General features: G+C 44.3%; 1 protein-coding gene across 11 annotated transcripts in view; it reads left to right on the top strand.

Moving 5' to 3' along the window:
• The window catches only part of PPP2R1B (protein phosphatase 2 scaffold subunit Abeta), a 52,918-nt gene that overhangs the window by 8,457 nt on the left and 18,991 nt on the right, over nucleotides 1–25,470 (top strand). For 6 of the 11 annotated variants that reach the window (XR_003722751.2, XR_003722750.2, XM_077964270.1 and 3 more), the window contains exons 6-15: nucleotides 2,642–2,797; nucleotides 2,994–3,108; nucleotides 3,518–3,588; nucleotides 4,507–4,641; nucleotides 5,458–5,631; nucleotides 9,725–9,785; nucleotides 14,511–14,665; nucleotides 15,660–15,802; nucleotides 16,182–16,273; nucleotides 20,732–20,853. Coding sequence is in view for 9 of the 11 variants with exons in the window: in XM_077964270.1 (XP_077820396.1) it covers nucleotides 2,642–2,797; nucleotides 2,994–3,108; nucleotides 3,518–3,588; nucleotides 4,507–4,641; nucleotides 5,458–5,631; nucleotides 9,725–9,785; nucleotides 14,511–14,665; nucleotides 15,660–15,802; nucleotides 16,182–16,273; nucleotides 20,732–20,853 (1,224 nt within the window). In the remaining 2 variants the exon portion in view is untranslated. Of the gene's footprint in view, nucleotides 1–2,641; nucleotides 2,798–2,993; nucleotides 3,109–3,517; nucleotides 3,589–4,506; nucleotides 4,642–5,457; nucleotides 5,632–9,724; nucleotides 9,786–14,510; nucleotides 14,666–15,659; nucleotides 15,803–16,181; nucleotides 16,274–16,713; nucleotides 19,167–20,731; nucleotides 20,854–25,470 lie in introns of those variants that run through there. The other 5 variants (XM_015115673.3, XM_077964274.1, XM_077964273.1 and 2 more) reach the window with 2 other exon arrangements.

Genomic DNA, 25,470 nt, shown 5'->3' with positions numbered 1-25,470 from the left:
CAACCTCTGCCTCCCGGGTTCAAGCGATTCTCTTGCCTCAGCCTCCTGAGTATCTGGGAGTACAGGCGCATGCCACCACGCCCAGCTAACTTTTGTATTTTTAGTAGAGACGGGGTTTCACCATGTTGGCCAGGATGGTCTCGATCTCTTGACCTCGTGATCTGCCCACCTTGGCCTCCCAAAGTGCTGGGATTACAGGTGTGAGCCACCACACCTGACCAGAGAAGTAATTTTTTAACAAATATGTATTAGCTTATATTTCAGTAGTTGATTAGCAGCCCCATGATTTAGCATCATTTTTGAAATCCAAAAATATCTGTGTAGTCGCTACCAAGAACTTAGCCCTGCCTTTTTTAGCCTGTGCACTTGCATACAGAGGAGTGTGTGTGTCTTTGGCATATAGTCAGTTATTGTTGATATACAGTTTTTTTTTTTTTTTTTTTTTTTTTTTTGAGACGGAGTCTCGCTCTGTCGCCCAGGCTGGAGTGCAGTGGCTGGATCTCAGCTCACTGCAAGCTCCGCCTCCCAGGTTTATGCCATTCTCCTGCCTCAGCCTCCCGAGTAGCTGGGACTACAGGCGCCCGCCACCTCGCCCGGCTAGTTTTTTTTTTTTTGTATTTTTTAGTAGAGATGGGGTTTCACCGTGCTAGCCAGGATGGTCTTGATCTCCTGACCTCGTGATCCGCCCGTCTCGGCCTCCCAAAGTGCTGGGATTACAGGCGTGAGCCACCGCGCCCGGCCGATATACAGTTTTTAAGATATGTAATATTTTGGAAGTTGGAGTCACTGTTAATGTCTCTCAAGTGTATGTATGTGTATATACATAACTGTTACTGTACATACTTAAAATATTTTACCTATTTCTCCTGGGTGCTAATGTTTACATGTATTAAGATTCTACCTATATATGTATAATATACAAGTCTACAGTCTCAGTTTCTACTTTCTCATTGATTTTTCTTTTTTTTTGTTTTTTTTGTTTTTTTTTTTTTGAGTTGTAGTCTTGCTCTGTCACCCAGGCTGGAGTGCAGTGGCGTGATCTCGGCTCACTGCAGTCTCTGCCTCCTGGGTTCAAGCAATTCTGCTGCCTCAGCCTCCTGAGTATCAGGGATTACAGGCACATGCCACCATGCCTGGCTAATTTTTGTATTTTTAGTAGAAATGGGGTTTCACCATGTTGGCCAGGCTGGTGTTGAACTCCTGACCTCAGGTGATCCACCTGCCTTGGCGTCCCAAAGTGCTGGGATTACAGGCATGAGCCACCGCACCTGGCCCCTCATTGATTTGTCTTAATTGTGTATTTTCCACTTGCTCAAAGGACATAGGTATCACGCTGACCTTGGCTGTTTACATTTGGAAAGTTGAGTTCATTAATCCCATACTTTTCTAATTTTTGTGTTTTTCTAGCCACAGCTTCCTCAGAGTTATTCTGTCCTTGATCTTCAACATTTAAATGCAACTGATTTTTGTTTTTGATTTCTAACTTTTAATTGTTCTGTGTATTTCTTTCCAAGTCATCATCTTATGCTGCCTACATTCCTGTTACTGCCACCCTGATCTGAGTTTTTTGAAAACTGAGCTTCCTAAGTGATTTCCTTTACTCTTATTCTCTACCTTTGTCCTAATCTGTTATAAATAACTTGTACAAGTATTCTTTTCATTTTTATCCCTCAACTTTCTATTATAGTAAGGCTTTGAAGGCATCATTAAAATTTTTTTTTTTTTTTTTTCAAATTTTAAAATTTTCATTTCCTTTTCCTTCATAGAAACTCGGCATTCTAGCCAAGGTAATTACTTTGCTGTTTACTCATAGTACAAAGTCATTTCTATCTTTATGACTTCAACATGCCATTTCAGGCAAAGGGAGCAGCTCTTTCTTTTTTTTTTTTTGAGACGGAGTCTCACTCTGTCACCCAGGCCGGAGTGCAGTGGCGCAATCTCGGCTCACTGCAAGCTCTGCCTCCCAGGTTCACATCATTCTCTTGCCTTAGCCTCCCGAGTAGCCTCCTGAGTAGCTGGGACTACAGGCGCCCGCCACCATGCTCAGCTAATTTTCTGTATTTTTAGTAGAGACGGGGTTTCACCGTGTTTGCCAGGATGGTCTTGATCTCCTCATCTCGTGATCCGCCTGCCTCAGCCTCCCAAAATGCTGGCATTACAGGCGTGAGCCACTGCACCCCGCCAGGAGCAGCTCTTTCAAGATGTAAATACATGGCCAGGCGTGGTGGCTTGTGCTTGTTATCCTAGCACTATGGGAGGCCAAGGTGGGTGGATCATTTGAGGTCAGGAGTTTGTGACCAGCCTGGCCAACATGGTGAAACTCTGTCTCTACTAAAAATACAAAAATTAACTGGGCATGGTGGTGCATGCCTGTAATCCCAGCTACTCAGGAGACTGAGGCAGGAGAATTGCTTCAGCCTGGGAGGCAGAGGTTGCAATGAGCCGAGATTGTGCCACTGCACTCCAATCTGGGTGACAGAGTGAGACCCTGTCTCAAAAAAAAAAAAGATGTCAAGACAAGGAACTATATAAGGTGCGGCAGTCGTGGTGGTGTTTATTTTTTTAAACACCCTCATCACCCCACAGCAGTTCCCCATGGGTCTTGGTAAATGTCTGAATTACAGAAATTTTGTTCCTTTAGGATTCAGTGCGCCTCCTAGCTGTGGAAGCTTGTGTCAGTATTGCCCAGTTATTGTCTCAGGATGACCTTGAGACTTTGGTGATGCCTACACTTCGACAAGCAGCAGAAGATAAATCTTGGCGAGTTCGCTATATGGTGGCTGACAAATTTTCAGAGGTAAAATGATCATTTTTAGGTACTAAGGAAATAAACCTGAACACCCATAGATTTGCTGTCGTACCCAAAGTTTCTGAATTCTTTTCAGTGGGAAGTGTTGTGGCAAAAATATGTACTTACAGATTGCACAATTTTGTTTTGTTCTTGTTAATTCTTTTGTTATTATACATTAAAACCCGTTCAAATTCTTTTATAGCTCCAGAAAGCCATGGGTCCTAAAATCACCCTAAATGACCTCATCCCCGCCTTTCAGAACCTACTTAAAGACTGTGAAGCTGAAGTCCGGGCGGCTGCTGCCCACAAAGTAAAAGGTTAAGGAGTTCAATTTATGTTGGAACATGTGTTGTTTATTTTGGTGCATTTCTTTTTGGTGAATTTTGCATGTTTTTTGTTCTAGAATATGTTTTTAAAATACATAGGGATGTTTTCAGTGTGTGGAAATGTCACATTGTCACATAAAGATAATCCCTTTATGTTTAAAACCAATAAATCATTTTGTCTTGTTTTTGTAAAAGAAAATGCTTTTCAGATTGGATTGGTGTGATACGCAGTGGCATAAGGATTTCATGAAAAAAGTGTATTTAGAACAAGAGCTATTTTCCTTATCTGCTTAAACATATAATGTAATTGAAATTGTTGATAAACCTGGTTAAATGTCCTCATTTGGCTCTTTGTAAATGGCCCTGTGAAAGCATTCTTTTTTTTCTATTTATCTTTTAGAACTTGGTGAGAACTTGCCCATTGAAGATAGAGAGACCATAATTATGAATCAGATTCTGCCCTATATAAAGGTAAACCTGACTTTAGTTTATTTTGTTTCACTCTGATTTGCATAAAGGTAAACCTTAATCTCATTTTTTTTGTTTGTTTGTTTACCTTAAAGCTTTTTGAGTTTAAAGGTTGATAGGGAATGAATGGGGAAGATGTGTTAATGTGCAACATTGTTATTTATCACTTATTAGCCTATTGTAGTTGTAAAATGCTCTTTGGTGCATAGGTTTATGTTACCTAACTAGTAGTCTGAGGAAACATTATCAACTAATCAATATTGAAATAGTGCTGTCTTTAAATTCCTTGGGGTCGGGCATGGTGGTGCATGCCTGTAATCCAAGCACTTTGGGAGGCTGAGGTGGGAGGATTTCTTGAGCCCAGGAGTTTGAGACCAGCCTGGGCAACATAGTGAGACCCCATTGCTACAAAAAATACAAAAATTAGTTGAGCCTGGTGGCATGCACCTGTAGTACCAGCTACTTGGGAGTCTGAGGTGGGAGGACTGCTTGAGCCCAGGAGGTTGAGATGGCAGTGAGCTATGATCATGCCACTGCACTCCAGCCTAGGTGACAGGATGAGACCCTGTCTCAAAAAATTCAGGCCATCTTGGTGGCTTACACCTGTAGTCCCAGCACTTTGAGAGGCCAAGGTAAGAGGATTGCATGAACCCAGAAGTTCAAGACCAGCCCTGGCAATATAGTGAGAACCTGTCTCTACAAAAAATAAAAAAAATTAGCCAAGCCTGGTGGTGCATGTCTGTAGACCCAGGTACTCTGGAGGCTGAAGTGCTCGAGCTGGGAGGTTGAGGCTGCAGTGAGCCAAGGTCATACCACTGCACTCCAGCCTGGGCAACAGAGCAAGACTCTGTCTCCCAGAATAATGGTATGGAAGTTTCTGCTGTCTTGTAATAAAGGCTTTTAATTTTGATTTTATTTTAGGAATTAGTATCCGATACCAATCAACATGTCAAATCGGCTCTAGCTTCTGTAATTATGGGATTGTCTACTATTTTGGGCAAAGAGAATACCATTGAACATCTTCTACCTCTTTTTTTAGCTCAGTTAAAGGATGAGGTGGGTCTTGCTTTATGTTCTGTTGCCTTTGATAGTGATTTGATTTGATTTGATTTTGGTTTGGGGTTTCACTAAAATAGAACCCCCAAAAAGAAAATGGATAAAAAAATCATAACTTATTTTAAACCAATGACAACACCTGTGATTTTGGTTACAGGGTTATAGGTTCCTCAGAAAGTGGGCACGAGGACCCATTAAAGTAAACCTAGAAATGTTTATCACCTTCACCTGACTTTTGTTTTATACTTCCTGGTTCCTTTAAAGCTAATGTGTCTTTGTTTAAAAAGTTTCTTTTATTTGAGTTTAAATATAGTATCCAAAATTATAATGATACCTAATATTTACTGAGTACTGCGTGCCAGGCATGAGCCTTAGTGCTTTGCATATATTTTTACATGTAATTCTCACAACAATCCTATGAGTTAGGTCTTATTATTCCATTTTACAGATGAGAAAGCTGAGGCCCAGAGGGTTAAAGTAACTTGAGCAAAGTCTTTCAACAATGGCAGATCTGAAATTTGAGTGCATCGATTTAATTCCAAAGATTATGCTCTTTACCATCTTTTAGACTTTTCTTGTAGTCATTAGTCTTACAGACTTTTCATTGAAATTTCTGATTAAGATCATTTATGTTCCTTGAGTTATTTATGTACTCTCTATTATTTCTTCAAGATTATCCTTTTTTTTTTTTTCACCTGAGTCAGTACTTTGTAATTTTAAAACTTACTTAGCAGTTTTTATCTTATCCTGACAGGAGACTGTTGGGCACAGTACTTGATTTTTATATGTGGTCTTTTGGGGCTTGTGTGCTTGCAGTGTCCTGAAGTTCGTTTGAATATCATCTCCAATTTGGATTGTGTAAATGAAGTGATTGGAATCCGTCAGCTCTCTCAGTCTCTCCTTCCTGCCATAGTGGAGCTGGCTGAAGATGCCAAATGGAGGGTCCGGCTGGCCATCATTGAGTATATGCCGCTGCTGGCAGGCCAGCTGGTGAGTATGTGTTGCTCCATGAACTGCAGGGTAGTGTCAAATAGTGACAATTTACCTTGGCAAGTAGGAGGCCTAGTAGCCTGTATGCTTACGTTTGTTTAGATGCATGAAAGTATGGCCTTGTTCTTGTTACCTGTGGGATGGTTTTTATGTTTATTAGTGCATAAATTTCTTTTTTTTTTAAGATGGAGTTTCACTCTTGTTCCCCAGGCTGGAGTGCAATGGTGCGATCTCAGCTCACTGCAACCTCTGCCTCCTGGATTTAAGCAATTCTCCTGCCTCAGCCTCCCAAGTAGCTGGGATTACAGGAATGTGCCACCACACCCAGCTAATTTTGTATTTTTAGTAGAGATGGGGTTTTACCACATTGGTCAGGCTGGTCTTCAATTCCTGACCTCAGGTGATTCACCCGCCTTGGCCTCCCAAAGTGCTGGGATTACAGGTGTGAGCCCCTGTACCCGGCCTATTAGTGCATAAATTATAGGTTGAGTATCCCTCATCTAAACATGCTTGGGACCAGCATTTTTGGGACCAGAAGTGGATTTTGGAATATTTGTGTTATAAATACTTACTGGTTGAGCATCCCAAATTCAAAAATCCAAAGTCCAGAATGCTCCAATGAGCATTTCCCTTGAGCATCATATTGGTGCTCAAAAAGTTTTGGAGTTTGGAGCATTTCACATTTTGAATTTTTGGATTTGGGATGCTCAGTCTGTATTACAGAAACATATTTCACCTCATCACCACCAAAAAACAAAGCCATAGAATAATAAGATCAGTTTCTTGGCATATATAATGTAAATTTTATAATATTTAATGCCTTTGTGACTTAAGAAATATTTAACTGAGAAGAAAAGGGATGGTTTTAGGGTAAGTCTGATGTGACTTTTGCTCAAGGAAACTTCCCTGTTTGCCTTGTATTCTAAGTAAAATGTCCCTAGGTACCACTTGCCCTACATTCTGATTAAAGGGAGATGAGGAATCACCATATAAAAAAGAAGTACTGAAAGGCCGGGCACAGTGGCTGACACCTGTAAACCCAGCACTTTGGAGGCAGAGGCAGGCGAATCACTTGAGGCCAGGAGTTCCAGACCAGCCTGGCCAACATGGTGAAACCCCATCTCTACTAGAAATATAAAAACTAGCTGAACACGGAGGTACATGCCTGTAATCCCAGCTACTTGGGAGGCTGAGGCAGGAGAATCACTTGAACCCAGGAGGCGAAGGCTGCAGTGAGCCAAGATCACGCTACTGCACTCCAGCCTGGGCAACAGAGTGAAACTTTGTGTCAAAAAAAAAAAAGTTAGTATTTTGGTCAAAGTCCACATTATCACATTATCTGTTACTGTTTGAGTGTCATGATTAGTTTTACCCTAACTAATCCCATGTTAGATAAAATTTCAAAGCTGGGTTTTATAGCCATATCCTTTCCTTTTTTTGAGTAGGTGACCTTGACTTTTCTAAGTTTGATGTACCTTTATCCCTGTCGGTAGCACTTATTACACAGTATTGTAATTGTCTGTTACAGTCTAGTTGGAGAGATGGGTGATCTCTCAATGGTACCCTAACATAGTGCCCATAATTAATTAGGCACTTAACATTTTTTATTTTGGGGGGCAGGGTCTTGCTGTTGCCCAGGCTGGTCTCAAACTCGTGGCCTCAAACGATCCTCCTGCCTCAGCCTCCTGAGTAGCTGATAATAGGCATGAGCCACTATGCATGGCCAACATTTGTTGATTGTTGAGTATTTTTTGAGAAAGGTGTGTCAGTTTACTATTGATATCACTACAATTTGTTTCCCCTTCCTCACTCCCACTTCCATTCCTTTCAGGTCACAGCATGTGGAATTTGTTTTTTCTTTTCTTGAACCCCTGAATTTGTATTGTTAATTTTAGTACATTTAGTTTATGAACATGCATTATGTGAATGTCTGTGGCATTATATGTTTTATAAAATTGAAAGTATCCGATTCTTTGAAAAGGATACCAGACATATTAGTGCATAGCGAATGGGATCAGGTGAAGTTATTTTGTCATCCTTTTCCTCTGTCACTCCGAAGTGCTATGAGTCATCTTCTCTTCACTGGTGATTGTCATGGATCTACTCTTCAGAGTGGAGAGGAGCAGTGGTTAACTGATTTGCTGAAGATCAAAACTGTCTGGAAGACAGGCTGCATTTTAGTACCATTTCTTTTAACCTCTGCTCCTTCTAGACCTGGAAAGTTTCCCAGGGTTGCCAGCTCTATAGAGAGCAGTGTGAAAACAAGGCAGATGGTGTCTTTGGCTGACTTACACCTGTCTGGCAGGGGTAACATGCCTCAGTCATGAACATTTTGCTTTACAATTTTAACTACTTGTTAGTATATATATTCTCCTTAATTTTTCTTTATCTCTAAATGTTTTTATATCAGATAGTCAATTTATAAAATTCTCTCAAGACTTTATGTATGACCTGGCTTGTGGACCATGGTAAGTAAGTATAAAATTAAACTGCAAAAACTGGAAAGTAGGCCAGGCATAGTGGCTCGCGCTTGTAATCCCAGCACTTTGGGAGGCCGAGGTGGGTGGATCACGTGAGGTCAGGAGTTCGAGACCGGCCTGACCAACATGGTGAAACCCCATCTTTACTATATAGAAGATTAGCCAGATGTGGTAGTGGGCGCCTGTTACTTGGGAGGCTACTTGGGAGGCTGAGGCAGGAGAATCGCTTGAACCCAGGGGGTGGAGGTTGCAGTGAGCTGACATTGCGCCGCTGCACTCCAGCCTGGGTGACAGAGAGAGATTCTGTCTCAACAACAACAACAAACTGGAAAATAAAGATTAATTAAAACTGAAGGAAAATTCTCAACCTGAAATGAAAAAGAAATCTTGGCTGACGTAATCTAAGTGTATGCCAAAATTAGTTCATTAAGATCTTTTAATACAAAGCAATTTTGGGCCGGGTGCAGTGGTTCATGCCTGTAATCCCAGCACTTTGGGAGGCTGAGGCGGATGGATCACTTGAGTCAGAAGTTAAGAGACCAGCCCGGCCAACGTGGTGAAACCCCGTCTCTACTAAAAATGCAAAATTAGCTGGGCATGTGCTGCACGCCTGTAATCCCAGCTACTCGAAAGGCTGAGGCAGGAGAATCACCTGAACCCGGAAGGTAGAGGTTGCAGTACGCTGAGATAGTGTCACTGTTCTCCAGCCTGGGGCAATAGAGTGAGACTGTGTCTCAAACAAAACAAAACAAAACAAACACTATTTTGTCTTAATAACTGTTTTCAAAGCACTGAAACATTATATTACCTCTCTTTATTTAAAATATAGAATCACCGTCAGGAACTTCTTAGAGTTCAAAGAAGCAAGACTGTAAACGTGTAGACCCCAGAAGGGAGGCACTAGGAACGTATATGTCACAGCATTCTCCCATGTGGTGTGGAAGCCCCAGGGTGAGAGGACTGTGTAAATCGGCTCCCGGAGCCCATCCCCAACCTGCACTGAAGTGGCCACCTGTTGACCGTTGGGAGGAACAGGGCTGGGAGAGCAAGCCCTGCCTGGGCTATATCCCCTGTAGTCCTGGGCCTGCTTTATTCTCCCTCCAGGGCTTTCTCCTGTTGTCTCAAAAATACTGTCTTTAATTGGGGATATCTCTGTGTCTTGAGGTCAGTTGCTTTATCGCTAAGGATTTGTCATAATAGTAACCAAAAAGGGAAGACAATTGAGAATTAGTAATATTACCGACAGGTGTTTTCCTGGGTAATTCATTTTTACAGGTAATCCAGATTTGCTTGGCAGACCATCCACAGTGAATTCTTCCTGCTCTTTTGCAGTGTTGTGACTGGCTTCTGGCCACCCTGTTCTCTTTCACCTAGCAGGGCCTGTGCCAGCTCACGTATGCTTTTTGTTTGTTTGTTTATTATTTCCATCCAATAAAATAGATTTATGGTTTGTTTGTAATTCCCATGGTGTTTCCTTTCTGTCTCTTTCATGAATTCAGTTTATTTGAAAACAGCTTTTTTTAGCCTTCAGGTAATCTTGGTGTAATGTAAATAGACCATCTTTATTTCTGAATTTTGGCAAAGTATATTAATGGAATCTTCTGTATCTGTAGGGTGTGGAATTCTTTGATGAAAAGCTGAATTCTTTATGTATGGCTTGGCTTGTGGACCATGGTGAGTAGATAAAAACAAATTATTGAAAGCCTATATATCCATGATGTTCATACATTTCCTTTTAGAAAGGAATCTCAGTCTGACCAGATATTTTGCCTTAATACTGTAGGAATGAAGAAAGGCTCTAATTAAAGTTTAGTCTTCTGAATATAAATTTGATATTTCTACCAATTTTTTTGTATCTTATATTTTATTTCCTCCATTAAACAATTTATTTGCATTATTTCTTACTCAATCTATTACATTATCTTCAGGCCATCTCTTTTATATATCTACTTACTCCTCCCTTATCTGAGGATCTTCTTTTTGACCATCCTGTAATTGGTGTCCTGAGCAGCTATACACTAGGTTGGATGGAGATTGGAATCAGATGAAAGGCCTGGGTGGGAGAAAGAGCTACTTGGCTTTTTTGAGATGACATAGAAGGGGGAGATCTGCAGTGAGACAGTAGAGGATTCTTAGGTGTGGGAAACATTAGCTTTGCCATAGGGATAGAGAGGGCCTGGATTTCTGGTTTGGATGAAAGGAAGACTTACCGCTTGTATTCTCACTGCTGCTGCTACAAAGCTAGGAGAGGGTGAGCTCAGGGCAGGTCAGATAGGACAGCAGGAATGAGCAGGTGACTTCCTGGTGAGGCTTCAGGTAGAGGTATATGTGTGTATCCCCTTGTGTGCCAGGCAGCAGTGGTGACAGATGGATCCTCTGTGCCAGGCCCTAGGTCCAGACTTGACAGCTTCAATAATGAGTGTGAGTGCCCCATGGGGTCATGTGACACTGTCCTTGAGCTTTGATTCCATGTTTTGGTTTGGTGGATATAATAGATATCCTGAGTCAGTTCCACAGTATCTTTTATATACTTTCTATACATATTTAATACATCTCTTTGTTCATCTGTGGGTGCTTATGCCTGGAAATTTGGGAGGAATGAGGATATTTGTGTCTGCTTATATGTGTAGGTGGTTTTGTTAAAGGCATATTTGCATCATATGGAGGATCATATGGTTAAGAGTGTGAAGAGGAAGGATGTGAAAAAATATGTGAAAATGTGTAAGGGTTTATATATGTGGGTATTTCCAGTGTTTTCAAACTGGATTGTAGACTTCTTTATTTCTCTTTTTCTTCTCTAAAGTTACCTTGTTGTGGCCTCTTTATTTCTTTTTAAATAAAACTTAAATTTGGCAAATCATAGGAAAGAAATACCACTTTTTAAAAAAAGTTTATGTTATATCTGATAAATATTTAATGTTACTAGGAATGGTGCTTCCTAGCAGATCATTCTGTGCTTTTTTACATTTTATTTTACTTTAAGTTCTAGGATACATGCACAGAACGTGCAGGTTTGTTACATAGGTATACATGTGCCATGGTAGTTTGCTGCATCTATCAACCTGTCATCTAGGTTTTAAGCCCCACATGCATTAGGTGTTTGTTCTAATGCTCTCCCTCCCCTCACCCCTCACCCCCCTGATAGGCCTCAGTGTGTGATGTTCCCCTCCCTGTATTCATGTGTTCTCATTGTTCAACTCCCACTTATTAGTGAGAACATGTAGTATTTGGTTTTCTGTTTCTGTGTTAGTTTGCTGAGGAAGATGGCTTCCAGCTTCATCCATGTCCCTGCAAAGGACATGAACTCATTCCATTTTTATGGCTACATAGTATTCCATGATGTATATGTGCCACGTTTTCTTTATCCAGTCCATCATTGATGGGCGTTTGGGTTGGCTCCAAGTCATTCTCTGCTTTCTTTAAAAGCTGGCATTTTAGATTAAGGTGGTGTTTTGTTTTGAGGAATTTTTAAAGTTCTAATATTCCACGAAGAATTAGATTCCTGACACCTTTTCTGTGTAAGATTGCCTTCTCTATGCAACTTGATTACTCCTTCTTCTTTTCTGATTTTCTCTTTCAGTTTGGGAGCAGGAGAAACCCGTGTTTATTGCACTGCAGCAGTATGCTGAAGTGGGGACTGCAAGAGTTCCATGAACCAATAACAGCTCTGAAATTGTTCTGTACTTAATTAATCACAGGAGCTTTTTTGCTTTTGCATTTCAGATAAGTGTTATATAATGATCACTGGATCAGTCAGTTTTTGAAACTTTTTCCCTAGTGATGAAACTACTAAAAGAACCTTGTGGAAATTCCAGAGAAGTATAAGGAAGAAAGTATCACACACCTAGATTCCTGTGGTTGAGCAGACAGCTTTGATCAGAGGGAGGAATGTAGAAGGGAAATTTATTTATTTATTATAGGAGAAAGGAGAAGGTATCAATTATTGAGCATAGATAGACATTCAAAGAAACCTTGCAGGTCAGCCAGGCCTTGAGGGGAGGTGGGGAAAAAGAGAAAGAAATAGACAAAAGAAAGCAGGAAAAGAAAGCAGGCAGAACTGTGGAATGGTTTGCATTCTTCTGAAAACAATTCAGAGGAGCCAAGAACATAGTAGGCATCTGGCCAAATAGAGTTCCGTGCAGTTAAGGTCTTGGTCAAGGCTGTGTGTGTGTGTGCCCAGTCTCTGGTTCTTCTGGCAGTGAGATCCCTTCCTATGGTAATGGCATTATGATAAAAATCTAAAGCAAGTTAAAAAAAAATAGTAATTTGCTGAGCATGGTGGCTCATGCCTGTAATTCCAGCACTTTGGGAGGCTGAGGCGAGGGGGATGACTTGAGGTCAGGAGTTCGAGACCAGCCTGGCCAACATGGTGAAACCCCATCTCTACTAAAAACACAAAAATTAACCAGGTGTATTGGCGGGCACCTGTAATCCCAGCTACTCAGGAGGCTGAAGCAGGAGAATTGCTTGAACCCAGGAGGTGGAGGTTGCAGTGAACCGAGATCTCGCCATTGCACTCCAGCCTGGGCGACAGAGTGAGACTCTATCTCAAAAAAAAAAAAAAAAAAAGAAAAAAACGCTGGGCACGGTGGCTCACGCCTGTAATCCCAGCACTTTGGGAGGCCGAGGCGGGTGGATCACGAGGTCAGGAGATCAAGACCATCCTGGCTAACATGGTGAAACCCTGTCTCTACTAAAAAATACAAAAAATTAGCCAGGCGTGGTGGTGGGCGCCTGTAGTCCCAGCTACTCGGGAGGCTGAGGCAGGAGAACGGCGTGAACCCGGAAGGCAGAGTGTGCAGTGAGCCAAGACCGAGCCACTGCACTCCAGCCTGGGCGACAGAGTGAGACTCTGTCTCCAAAAAAAAAAAAAAAAATTGAGAGGAGAAGACACAAATACTCTAGCTAGCTCCACTTTAGGGGGAAGGACAGGGAAAGGTTTGGGAGAAAGACAAAGACTATGGATATGAAGGAAAGGAATCTGTATTACAGTAAAACAGTTGACTTGAGTTTGTTCCTTAGTGGGTCTGAGTCTTACCGCCAGGTTGCTTCTCCTGTAGACTGTCAGTTTAAGTGCTGATAATCAGTTGTATGGTCACTTGTCTATGCTGTCTTGCGTGTTCTCAACATCATTGCCCAGAAGGATCTATGAATAGAAAAAGTTGGCTATTTCTTGGTTGGAGGCTTGTATAAATTGCCTAGGACTGGGACTGTGGCTTGGATAGCTATTCCTGCCCTTATATCATCCCAGGAAGGTTGAGCCCACCTGGGAGAGAAGTAGAATAAGGAATCAGTACCTACCACCCTTGATTTGTTAATCTGAGCCTACATTTTGAGTCTTACTGGATTTGTAGAGTGAAGTGACACCAGGCTTGTTTTTGTTCAGTGCTGTATGTAGCAACTAACTGTGAGAGGATTGTAGCTCAGACCTTTATTATCTAGCTTTATGTCTTTGATACATGATCAAAGGATATAGGGCATTACTAGATGTTAAGGCAGGCACATTGATTCAAAGACATTTGACATCTTGTTTCAACCTAAGCATTTTCATGGAGAGGAAGCAAGTCAGTCTGATGTTTGTATTTGCTGTTGTACAGATGACCACAGTGGCTTCTACACCATTTCCTTGATGTCTTTCTTATTCTCAGTCAGCGTCGGTTCTCCATGATGTTGCTGGAATAATCTTGCTAAAATTCCACATTGGTCATCAGGTCACAAGCTTGCTTTAAAAACTCATCACTGTTTTTCCTAATCAAATCTAAGCCTTTCATAATGCTCTGTGGTCTGGGTCCACCCTAATTGTCTAACTTCAGAGTCTCACAGGTTTCAGGTTTTTCCCTTTGTGTCCTGGATACATGCCTTTACCCTTTCTAGGAATTCCTCCCTGCTTCTCTCCACTTACACAGATCCTCCCAAATCTTCACTGCCCAGTGCAAGGCTTCTTTCTGTGCTGAAGCCTTCCTAGACCTTCCCTGTTCACTCTTCTCTGCAGTGCTACAACCCTCACAGCCTTTACTACACAATGCCACACTTGATTCTAATTGCTCTTACACCATGTGACTTCATGGAGCATGTTAGCTTTCATTTCTCTGATAAGAGCATATAACCTGTGAGGCAAAGTGTCTTCCGTATTCTTTTTGTAGCACATAGTAGGCACTTGTATTTATTAAATAATTGATGATGCATATAGTGAGCTCCTTGCATCCCTTTTCTGTGGCTATGCAACACTTGGAAACTGAGTTGGAGCTGAGCATGCTTGTCGTTGCAGCATGATTACATGTGGAGTCTGACTGCAGAGAGGTTTTGCTTTTGGTCCACTTTTGATGTTCGTGTAAGTAAACTAGGTTATGCTTAAAAACAATAAGCAGTGTGAGAACATGTTTCTGACCTCTTCTGCAGTGTACGCCATCCGAGAAGCTGCCACCAACAACCTCATGAAACTAGTTCAGAAGTTTGGTACAGAGTGGGCCCAAAATACCATCGTTCCCAAAGTGTTAGTAATGGCAAATGATCCTAATTACTTGCATAGAATGACCACTTTATTCTGCATTAATGTAAGTATAACATAACTGTTATTGCTAAGCTTAGGCATTAAAGCAAAATTATTCATGACTATTTCTGAATTCTCAATATACTGTCTTCTGTTTGGAATATATGTCTTGTATTGATTAATTGGAATACAGGAGATGAGAGAAAATGTCAATTTAAAAATTCATGTTAAAATCTACAGTATTGGCCAGGCACAGTGGCTCACGCCTGTAATCCCAGCACTTTGGGAGGCTGAGGCAGGGAGATCACCTGAGGTCAGGAGTTTGAGACTAGCCTGGTCAACATGGCGAAACCCTGTCTCTACTAAAAATACAAACATTAGCTGGGTGTGGTGGTGTGCGCCTGTAGTTCCAGCTACTTGGGAGGCTGAGGCAGGAGAATCCCTTGAACCTCGGGCAGGACGCGGAGGGCGCAGAGGTTGCAGTGAGCTGAGATCGCGCCACTACACTCCAGCTCGGGCAACAGAGCAAAACTCTGTCTGAGAAAAAAAAAACAAACTACAGTATTTTAAAAGTGCAACAACTTGTTTGTGAATTCTGGTCTACTTCTCTGATCATTTGAATGATTCCTGTGCCCCCCACTCAGCTGCTCAAATTAGAAATATTTTCCTCCTGTAATCCCAGCACTTTGGGAGGCCAAGACGGGCAGATCACGAGGTCAGGAGATCGAGACCATACTGGCTAACACGGTGAAACCTCGTCTCTACTAAAAAATACAAAAAAACTAGCCGGGCGAGGTGGCGGGCGCCTGTAGTCCCAGCTACTCGGGAGGCTGAGGCAGGAGAATGGCCTAAACCCGGGAGGTGGAGCTTGCAGTGAGCTGAGATCCAGCCACTGCACTCCAGCCTGGGCGACAGAGCCAGACTCCATCTCAAAAAAAAAAAATATATATATATTTTCCTATTGGTCAATTATTTTCTTATTAAATATTAATTTGTTTCATTAGATTTTGGAATTTTTTTTAAGTATTTTAAATGTGCCATCTTATTTATTTTTCTAGGCGCTGTCTGAGGCCTGTGGTCAGGAAATAACCACTAAGCAAATGCTGCCCATCGTATTAAAAATGGCAGGAGACCAAGTAGCAAATGTTCGCTTCAATGTGGCCAAATCTCTACAAAAAATTGGACCAATTCTAGATACTAAGTAAGATTTTAGTGTTTAGTCTTGTTTTAAAAGCGTATTTTAAATTTTACCTTATAATGGGGAGTAATTAGCTAAAATTAACTTCAGGGATTTTCACTTTGCCTAAGATCTGGATTTGCTTAAAGAAAATAATTTAGTAACTGTTTTTGAGGATGTCCACTATGACTTTTATATTTAAGCTCTGTATATGTCACATCATTGTCTGAAACTGATTTTGCTGAGAATTCTTTAGACATTATTTTGTGTATTTGTCAAGTTTATAAATGTTTAAAAATTTTTTTTACTTTAAATTTTACCAATTACCATAAACCATATACACCAGAAAGGATTTCTATCGCCCGTTAGACTGTCTTTCACAGATAATACTTTTGAATGTCAGTGCTTTACAGGGAGAAGTTAAGCCAGTACTACAGAAGTTAGGTCAAGATGAAGACATGGATGTCAAATACTTTGCACAGGAAGCTATAAGTGGTATGTATTTCCTTCTTTTGCCTTGCAGCATATGCCTTGGTTAATGGGGATTTATCTCTATTATGTGAGAGGTGTTAAGTGGGTAGGATGATAAGTATTACGGGAAACAGGGAGGGTGGTAAGTTCCTGGAATGCTGGTGTCTCTCTGATTAGAACCCTCTTGGCCCACTGTTTTCTCATAAGTGAGCAGGCTATTTTTCTTAGTTACATGTAGGACTGGGTAGGAAATATGATTCTCACTGGTAAGAACAGTTTTTCGTTTGGAATTTAACCAATTTTTAAAGTTTCACTTCTGATTAGCCTGGCCGAGTAAAGACAGTAACCACAGTGAGAAGTTGTTAGTTTGATACGTTTGGATCATTGTTATTGTGCTTTATATTCACATAGATCGTTCATGAACTTTCTGTACCACTAACCTGATTTTGTTTGGAATTTTCCAGTTCTTGCATTGGCATAATGAGGAGCAGGAGGGAAAAGACCTTTGCTAAATTCTTATCACAGATTTCTAGTCAATGTGTTCTTAACTGGGTGGAGAAAGAATGGAAAACCTTCAAGATCTCATCCAAGCAAATGGCAACAACTTAGAAGAAATCAAATTTTAGTGACTTGATTCTTTCTAAAGATGAAATGGGATTGTTTTTTACTTGTCTTCTTTGTTAAGTCATTATTTAAGCCATTCTTACTGACCAATTCCTGACACTTGATACTTGATTTTCTCCTAATGCTTTATCCATCACCACCGGGGCTCCTGCATCCTCACTGTGGAATCAGGCCCCAGCCACATAGTGTTCCAGACAAAGCCTGGAAGGGTGTGGACCCAGGCGTGGAGTGGAGTGATTCTCTTGACGTTTACATATATCTCTGTGTCTCTCCATCATTCCAAAGTTAAATGTACATGTTTAGAATAACTTATTTTATAAACTCTTTGGGAGGCATGTTGAGATTTGACCGTAGTGAAAGCCACATTTTCCTGAATTATGATGGTCTGCATCAGTCTCACATGAAAGGGGAATGTGGAAGCTCAGGGTTAATGTAGTGGTTATTTTGGTTTTTATTTGCTCAATTTTGTCTGTAGTCATGTCATTCAGAAACCTGAAGTGTGGCTGCATCTTGCTGCTAATGTGTGATGTTGACACCTAACTGAATTTGAACAGTTCACCACTGTGCCTACATTTAAAAATATTTCTCTCTCTTTTCTGAAAAGCTTTATCTGTAGTGCCTCGTAATAAGCAATATGTCTGTTTCATTGTAAGATTGCAGTTCTGTATTTTGAATGAGTCTGAGAACCACAGGGTTCTCAGATTTCCTGCTCTTTACCTGGCTCTGCTTCCAGCAGTATTAACACCTGGTCCTTGCTGCATTGTGCAGCAGCTTTTCAAACTGCAGTTTTGCTCCTAATTTTTTAGTATAGGTGATGCTGGAGTCTTATTTGAAGTGTTTGCTTTTCTACTTTTACAGTAAAACCTCATTAATTCTGAAATTTAAGATAATGAGTTAAGCTGAAGAGTTTAGTAAGAAGCAAATTAAATAGTAAGGAAGCCTATTTGAACTACTCAACAGTTTTAAAGCCCTTTTTAAAAAGCACCCATTTGGGATCATTTGAGGTCAGGAGTTTGAGATCAGCCTGACCAACATGGTGAAACCCTGTCTCTACTAAAAATACAAAAAAGTTAGCTGGGCGTGGTGGCACACACCTGTAGTCCCAGCTACTCAGGAGGCTGAGGCAGGAGAATTGCTTGAACCTGGGAGGCAGAGGTTGCAGTGAGGGAAGATCGCACCCCTGCACTCTAGCCTGGGCCATAGAGCGAGACTCCGTGTCAAAAACAAAACAAAACAAAACAAAAAAACAATTTTTCACATAATCACACTCACCTTGTCTCACGACTTTTAGTTAAGGGGGTTTTCCCATAGTTTATTTTTCTCTCAGTGCATCTTGCTATGCGGTTTGCTTGTTACCCTTTTGGTTTTTGAATTGTTGATTTTGTTCACAACCTCTTTTAAATCTAGCAAGTCCTGTTCTGTTTAGTGAAGGCCCAAAGACTCCTCTAAGACTTTGTGCATTTGTTACATAAAGCCAAGTTTTACGAAATACTTTCAAATTTGTCCTACATTTGAAAAACAGAACAGAAATTGTAAATCAGAGGTTATCTGTCTGCATTTTAAACTGCCAAATTACCTTACAATAAGTTTCTATTTTATGACTTTGGGCCAAGAATTAAGTATTTTCCTAAGCAAAAATCTTTTTCTGTATTCTCATTTTATTATCTTATGCTATTATTCTATAAACATTTTAATTTTAGTTTCATGGGCCTTTATTTTTTATTACCTGCAAGTTCTTCATTGAATTTCAGACTTGAGAGACATTTGTCTTCATGAAACAGATTTGCATTGGAACCATTGCTTTGCTCTAGTTGGAAATACCATTGTTTTGGGGACAGACTTTCAAAATGCCCTTGTGTCTCCCCCTGAGGAGCCCTAAGCATTGACTTCTCCACCCTAAAACTGAGAGGGAGAGTGGGCCCTGGCTTTCTCAAGCATGGGTCAGGGGGTTCAGCGGGGCCTCTGTCTTTTGTGGTGACCCCTCAGGGGTTTCATTGTTTTCTTCTGAATGAAGCAAAAGATAATTTGCTTTGGCACTCTTTGGAGGAATTGTGCTTTGGCTCATAACTTGGCCATGTTCTCCATGAATTAGTTCTCCTATTTTTTTTTTAACTACCTTAAACTTAAGGGACAATTTCTCCTATCTTGATTTCACTGGAATATAGGCTTTAGGAGCTCTGTAAGGCTGGTATTTTTGTCTGTTTTATCTTCTGTATTGCCAGTGCCTGGAACAGTATCTGGTGCACATAATAGGTGCTCAATAAAAATGTGTTCAGTGGATGAATTTCTAAAATATCCTCTGATGTGTTGTGTACATGGAACAAATCACCAAAAGAACCAGACTGTGTCTTATTCTCCCATTGACACAAAGATTTTCCTGCTCTCAGGAAACAAGCTTTATGTGGCCCTTCTCTGGTCCCCTGGCTTAGACTACAGTTCTGTGTGGATTTGTCTGGTTGCTTCAAACGTGTATTGGTTTTCATCCTTGGCAGCTTACATCAGTTGTTTGATTAGAAAAATGAAGCAGACACACACACATACACACACAAACATATTACCTGTGCCGTACAAATGTCTCAGCAGCAATGGAGTTCACCTTGGTGTTTCTCTACAATTTGTGTGGGGTTTACTCCTCACAGGTTTAAGAGACCAGGTCTTGTTTCTTTCTCTGTGCTGCCAAGAAGATGTGAACCTGAGGATGCATCTTGTTGCATAAGAAGGAAAACAGGTGAATATGTGGTTTCTAATGAGGTCTTATTGAAATAACGGGCTGCCCTCAGCTCACAGAAATACCACAGCTCGGCCACTGTGATGCAGAGCCCCAGGGGTCTTCGTCCGACAGCTTGTCCTGACTCAACAGTCGGCAGCCTGACCTTTGAGCTGGCTTGCCCAAGCGTTCAGGTTGTTTGCGTAGACCTCTAGGGAAGCAAGCCTGTCCTTCCTGGCCCGGCGGTTAACCTGGTGCACTTTTGTTCCTTTGTTAACCGTTGTGTTGTCACTAAACTGAAAGGCTGGGGCTTGCCCTTAGACGTCACATTGGCTCTGTCCCTGTGGCGACGGCAGGGCAGGGTGGCCAAACAGGTCAGGTGCTTGTCCTGTCCTCTTGCCTTTTACTTAAATTCCTCTGACTTAAAAATGGTGACACTCTTATCGTAAAGCTTCCTATTTTTCTCCACTGCTTGGATATGAAACTAGAGGGAGAGGCCCTGTTGCCCAGTGTTCTCCTGGTTTACCAGCTGAGGTGACTGCAGTCTGATGTGATGTAATTGTTTCCCTTTGATTCTCCAGTATTCCTGTTTCCATCCAGTTCCTTACTCCCCCCTTTCCTCTTCCCTCGCACGTCTCCCTCCAGTCCTCTGTACCTAGAATAGTCTCACTGTCCCCTGTTTGCCTCCACGAGCCTGCTGTTTCCAGGAAATTACATAACGTTCAGTTGGGATGGAAATCTTCTGGAGGACGAATAGAGTTTAATTCCTCATTGCGTCGAAAAGCCAAGTCATTTCTGTCTCCAGAGGTGTTCTCTTAAACTGATAGGAGTTCTGAAAGGAGCCAGGTCTTCCCTGTGGTTGGGGCTCTGGAGGCCATCAGTGACCAAGATGTAGGGAACAGCCAGGTGGACACCAAAAGGCCCGATGGGGCAGCGCTTTCCAGGGCCCCGAGGGAAAGGCACCTCAGCAGGACCCTGGACTGCCCCAGCCTTCTCTGCCCAGTGCCCCATGGGCAGAGACTGTCGGCTGCTGCTGGACTTCCCAGCTCTGCTGGCACAACTGAGGGCATCCTGGCTGGGAAGCGCAGGTGGGCTTGGGAGGGATGTGCCCTGGTCAGGGACAGTTACAGCGCCACTGTCTGTGTCTCTAGTGGTGGCACAAAGGCTGAGGAAGCTAGATTTTCCTGTGAAGGACAGTGGAGAACCCAGTGTCCCTCGGGCTGACAAGAACCATTTCCCAAGACCCAGAGTGCCTGGAGAGGACACGGGGAAGGTAAGTGCCCCGGAAGCCTGGGGCCAAGTCCTGCCCTCAGGGCTGCGGGCAGCCAGGGTGGCCTGGTCTGCGGGGAGCTGCCGCAGGGTAAGCTGAGAAGCAGCTCCTCTCACTTTGTCCCCAGGGGAAGAGTCCAATATTAAGGGCCGGGAGTAGATTTTTAAAGCCTGTTGCCAGCTTACTTCGTTCTGGGAGTGCTTTCTGAGGGATGGGTTGCCGGCCAGAGCTGTCACTATTGTAGCTTGAGGCCCATCTCCCATCACCTCCCCGTCCGACAGCGAAGCCCATATAGAGGACACTGGTGGGATTTGGTGAAGAATTGCTTGTAAAAAGGGGCTGTTCCCATTTTCCTCACGTAATACAGAAGTGACTTGCCACAATTCCTCAGTTATTTCCATTCAAGATAAAAATAGTTGCAAGTTTCTCTGTAACAGCTCATGTTCTACAAGCCCCACTGGACGCCACTCTGTGTGGAAATGGTGTGAAAAGCCGCATTTCAGCAGTCGGTGCCAGCCACTGCCCCAGGGCCATTCATTAGGAGGGCGATTTGTGACTTACAGATATATTCAGAAAAGGAGAGCAGCAGGGCTTGGCTGCCTCGTGCTGATGCCAGACTGCGTTTAGTTCATGGGGAAAAATCTGACATTCTCACACCCACTCTAGTGGGTTCGCTTGGTGAAATTCTATGAAGTAACATCAAAAAGGCTGCCTTTTAAGTCACATGGCTTTTCATTTTATGTGAACCGAAACCATGAAAACGTTTTTTCCTGTTGTTGAGGTCCAGAATCGCCTTCGCTCATCTTAGAACGTTCTTGCCTTCCTGAGTGGCTGCACACTTGTCCGTGGGCAGCACCGGTCGTTCCTGCAGTGGCCACACCGTGGGAGGAAGGGCTGGGCGATGACTGTCCGGATGGATTCCCGAGTGGCCAGTCCTTGGAGTCCATGTTCTCTTCACAGAACTGGGCCGCAGGAAGGAGAACTTGGCTGAAGGAGTGGGGGGTGACAGTTACACATTTTTTAGGCCTAAACCACAGACTTCTTTGGGAAGAAAGGGGTTACATCTTCCTACAAATTCAGAGCCAACTGCTCATGCCATAAATGCATGGTAAGACCCGATCTGAGCGTGGGTCATTGAGGTGGCCCTCCCATGGCTGACCTGCTCAGCTCTGACGGCCCGAGCTGTGCCTCTGCTAGCTGAGGAGTTATTGAGAATTAACTGTCGTTACTTGAGCCTTGGTCACTGCAGCCCCTTGTCAGGCACTTTAAATCTCATGTCATCCTCACCCACCCTAGGTGGTTAAGTGCTGTCATCATTTTTCAGTCCCTCATGAATCTCCCCCAACCTCTGTCATGTCTATTTGAGAATCTTTCTTTCCAGGAAAGGAGGCCCATTGGTGCTAGGCCTCTGAGGCTTCAGTTCATTTAACTCAGAAAAATCCCCCGCCCCATGACTCAGGGAGCCTTCCATGCATTTGTTTCACTTAAGGAAAATGACCCGAGGGGGAGATGGAAAGGGAATTGGCTGTTGCCAGGCAGAACCCTGTGTGTCAGGGGCCAGCAGCCAAGTGAGTGATCCAGGAAGTCATCCAATTGCAACCAGAAATTGTTCTTAACCCCTCACTGTCTAGGGTGTGTAGTGGACTTGCCAGTCTGTCCGAACGGGGTGAGAGTGAGCGCCTTGCTGTTGAGAGCCCCGGGAACCATCCGTTCTCAGCCACCCTCAGGGCTCTCAGGGAGCCATTGGACATTCCAGGGGCTGGGCCCATCACTTGAAGAGAGAATGGAAGGGGCGAGAGCCAGTCTCCCTTGGTGAAGGGCGCCTCCTTGGCGCCCTTGAAGTCTGTGGAGGTGCCTGTGTGTTGGATGTCACGTGTGACCCCCAGGCAGGATCTGCCAGGGAGCAGCGTGGGTCACCTCCCACACCGTGCTGCCCGGGGTCCGCGCGGCGGCTCACTCCCGGACAGGACGCAGGGGGCTCCCCGATGAAGCTGCTGGCAGGCCTTGTCAGGCGAGGGTTAACAGGGGATTTGTTTATTGAATCACGAAGTAGCTGTCACATGATTTTAATCAAAACACCATTTCCCTGACAACAGTGATGTCAGTCTTGTTATTGCAGGAAGGAGCAGCTGTGAGGGACATTCAGTCTCCATGCCGAGCCCAGGTTTGGAGACTAAAATCAAGTGAAGCATCCATAAATAATGGCTACAGACATTGCCTGACTGCGTCCACCCTCCTCCTCTTCCTTTTCTCTGCAGACAGTCTGTCCTGTACACACACTGACCTGAGACCAGCCCCTGTACCGCGTCTCAGCTAACGCCATCTTCTGCCTTCCATGCCCCTTCTACTCTTGTTTCTGGTTTTTCCTGCCTTCCTTATTTTCCCCAAACTCAGAGAGTCCCTTGGGCCCTGAGGGTCTCTGACTTGGGCCTTTTGACCTGTGTCTCTTCTCTGGATCGAATTAGCTCCTGCTGGTGAAGCAGGCTGTTCTGGGCCTGAGGCTGGAGCCATTCTGCAGCTCAGGAACCTTGCTTGTCCTAGAGCCAGCCTCTAGCATCGGGGGAGGCTGCGTGTCCCTGTCCCTCCCAGAGAGTTAGGCTGGCAGGGCCTTCGCGCTGCCCTGGGGGTCTCAAGGGCAGCCCTGAGGAGCTCCGCTGGGGGTGCCCGAAGAGGAGGAGCTCCTTAAGGGCCAACCTCTTGGCCAGCAGATTGGTTCTCCTGAACCCAGAAAGACTACAGGAGGTGTGAGTCCAGTCAAACTGAGGACTGATGACAAAGCCCAAAGCCCAGGGATGCTGGATCCCATCCCCACTGGCCTCCAGCTAAGGGAGTTGGACCTTGAAGTCCATGGGGAAGTCAGACACAGGCCGGTGACAGGGCCCACGGGAGCAGGTCCTTAGGCTGACCTCCTGTCAGTGCCCTCTCCACTGTGGGGCCTGGGGACTGAGCCATCTGCACAAAAAGACCCCAGGCCTTCCAAGTCTCCACACTGGAGGTTGACCTGAAAGTTGGAGATTAAAAAGTCCTACCTGTGACAGAGATTCTCAGGGATGTTCTTATGTTTGTGGTACCCATAGCTGATGCTGCCTAGAACTCATTTCCCAAAATTCAGAAATTCTGGGGCGGAGTTCCCAGTTCTTAGCCTGGAGCAGATGCTCAGAACAGCGCAACCACACTTAAGTCGGTGAAGACAGAGCTCACAGGCAAGAAACAGCCATTTTCTGTACCTAGTGTTGGGGCAGGCAAGAGTTAAAGACAAGCAGAGTGGAACTCCGTGACAGCCCTCCAAGGGAGTGGGGGTCTGCCGGGCAGTGCCATGCCAGGCTGCCTTTGCCCCTCGCAGTAAACCCAGGGGTGAAGCCAGCCAGCCTGTGCTCCAAGCTACCACTGGAGACACCAGCCTTTACAATGATTTGCCTGGGTTAGTGGCAGGGCTGAGAGGGCGCCAGGGGCTGAGGCCTCTGTCAGAGGTTCTTTGCTGCCTCCCGGACTGTCCCTGCCTGGAGGGTGGCCAGGTGACGGCTCCCGGGCTGGGTGGGAGCTGGGCCCTGCTCTCCCAGGCTTGCTCCGTGCCCAGCCCTCCTTGCCTGGCCCTCTCATCCCTGGTTCCCTCCCACTGCCTGCCTGCCCTTTGGCCCTCATTTGCTGGCACAGGGGAGCTGCTAAGCATTCGGCTCTGTAGTGACTGGAAGGCGGTTCTGGCGGATCCCAGACGGAAGAGACAGGCAAGGCTGTGCACTCTGGGCGCTGTGTGTGGCTCACTTGGAGGAAAGGCCTTGGTGGGCTTTTCCTCCATTCCATTGTGTCCCACCCCCAACTATGTGGGTGGCCCTGGGGTGACAGTGAACAGACTCCTCAGGGTCCAAGTTGTCAGTCAGCCCCACTTTGGGCATCTCACTTTTGGGGGGTGAGGAGCTGGAGCCAGAGCTGTGCCAGCTGACCTGAGGGGAGAGTGACTCAGTTCTCCCCTTCAGAAGCGCAATCCTTAATGCCTCATTTTCCTCTGGGCCCACATTTTCTGAACTTTCTGCTCATCCAGCTTTTGGGGGCTCGGCTCCCGGGAAAGTCCGCTTCCCGTGCTGCTGCTCCCTCCTGTCTCCTCCCTCCCAGACACTGTGCTGGCTGCTGGCTTGGGGGCTCAGCCCGGCTCATGCTTTCCCTGGGCTTGGAATCTCTCTCTGCCAATTTCAGAGCAGCTCTGAGTCAGTCCACCCTAGGAAATCCCCCCAGAAACGGACAAAGGGAGGCAGCAGCAGGAAGGCTTTGCTGGAGAGAACAGTGGCAGAGGCACCTGGCAAGCTCTCGGCCCTGCCTGCCCTTGGTTTGGCCTGAGTGATTTGTGGGCACAGCTTCATACCTAGGGGGAGGCAGGTGTGCCAGTGGCACCTGTGTCTGAGGGAGGGCCCAGCCCCTTCCCTTCGCTTCAGTCAGGACCCACATCTGCCTCCTAAGGGACGTTGTCCAGGATGATTCCTGGTGATAATCCATCGCTCAAGGGCTGCTCAGCTTTTGAAACCACTGGCGGGGCTGAAATGAGGCCTCGCAGAGCCCTCAGCCCCCCGGGCAAAGCAGCCGTGTTCTGTGCAGGTGACATTTCCTTTGTAGCCACGTAGCGCCCAG

The sequence above is a fragment of the Macaca mulatta genome, chromosome 14, assembly GCF_049350105.2.
Source record: "Macaca mulatta isolate MMU2019108-1 chromosome 14, T2T-MMU8v2.0, whole genome shotgun sequence".
NCBI lineage: Eukaryota > Metazoa > Chordata > Mammalia > Primates > Cercopithecidae > Macaca > Macaca mulatta.
This window is presented reverse-complemented; position numbering and strand designations above follow the sequence as displayed.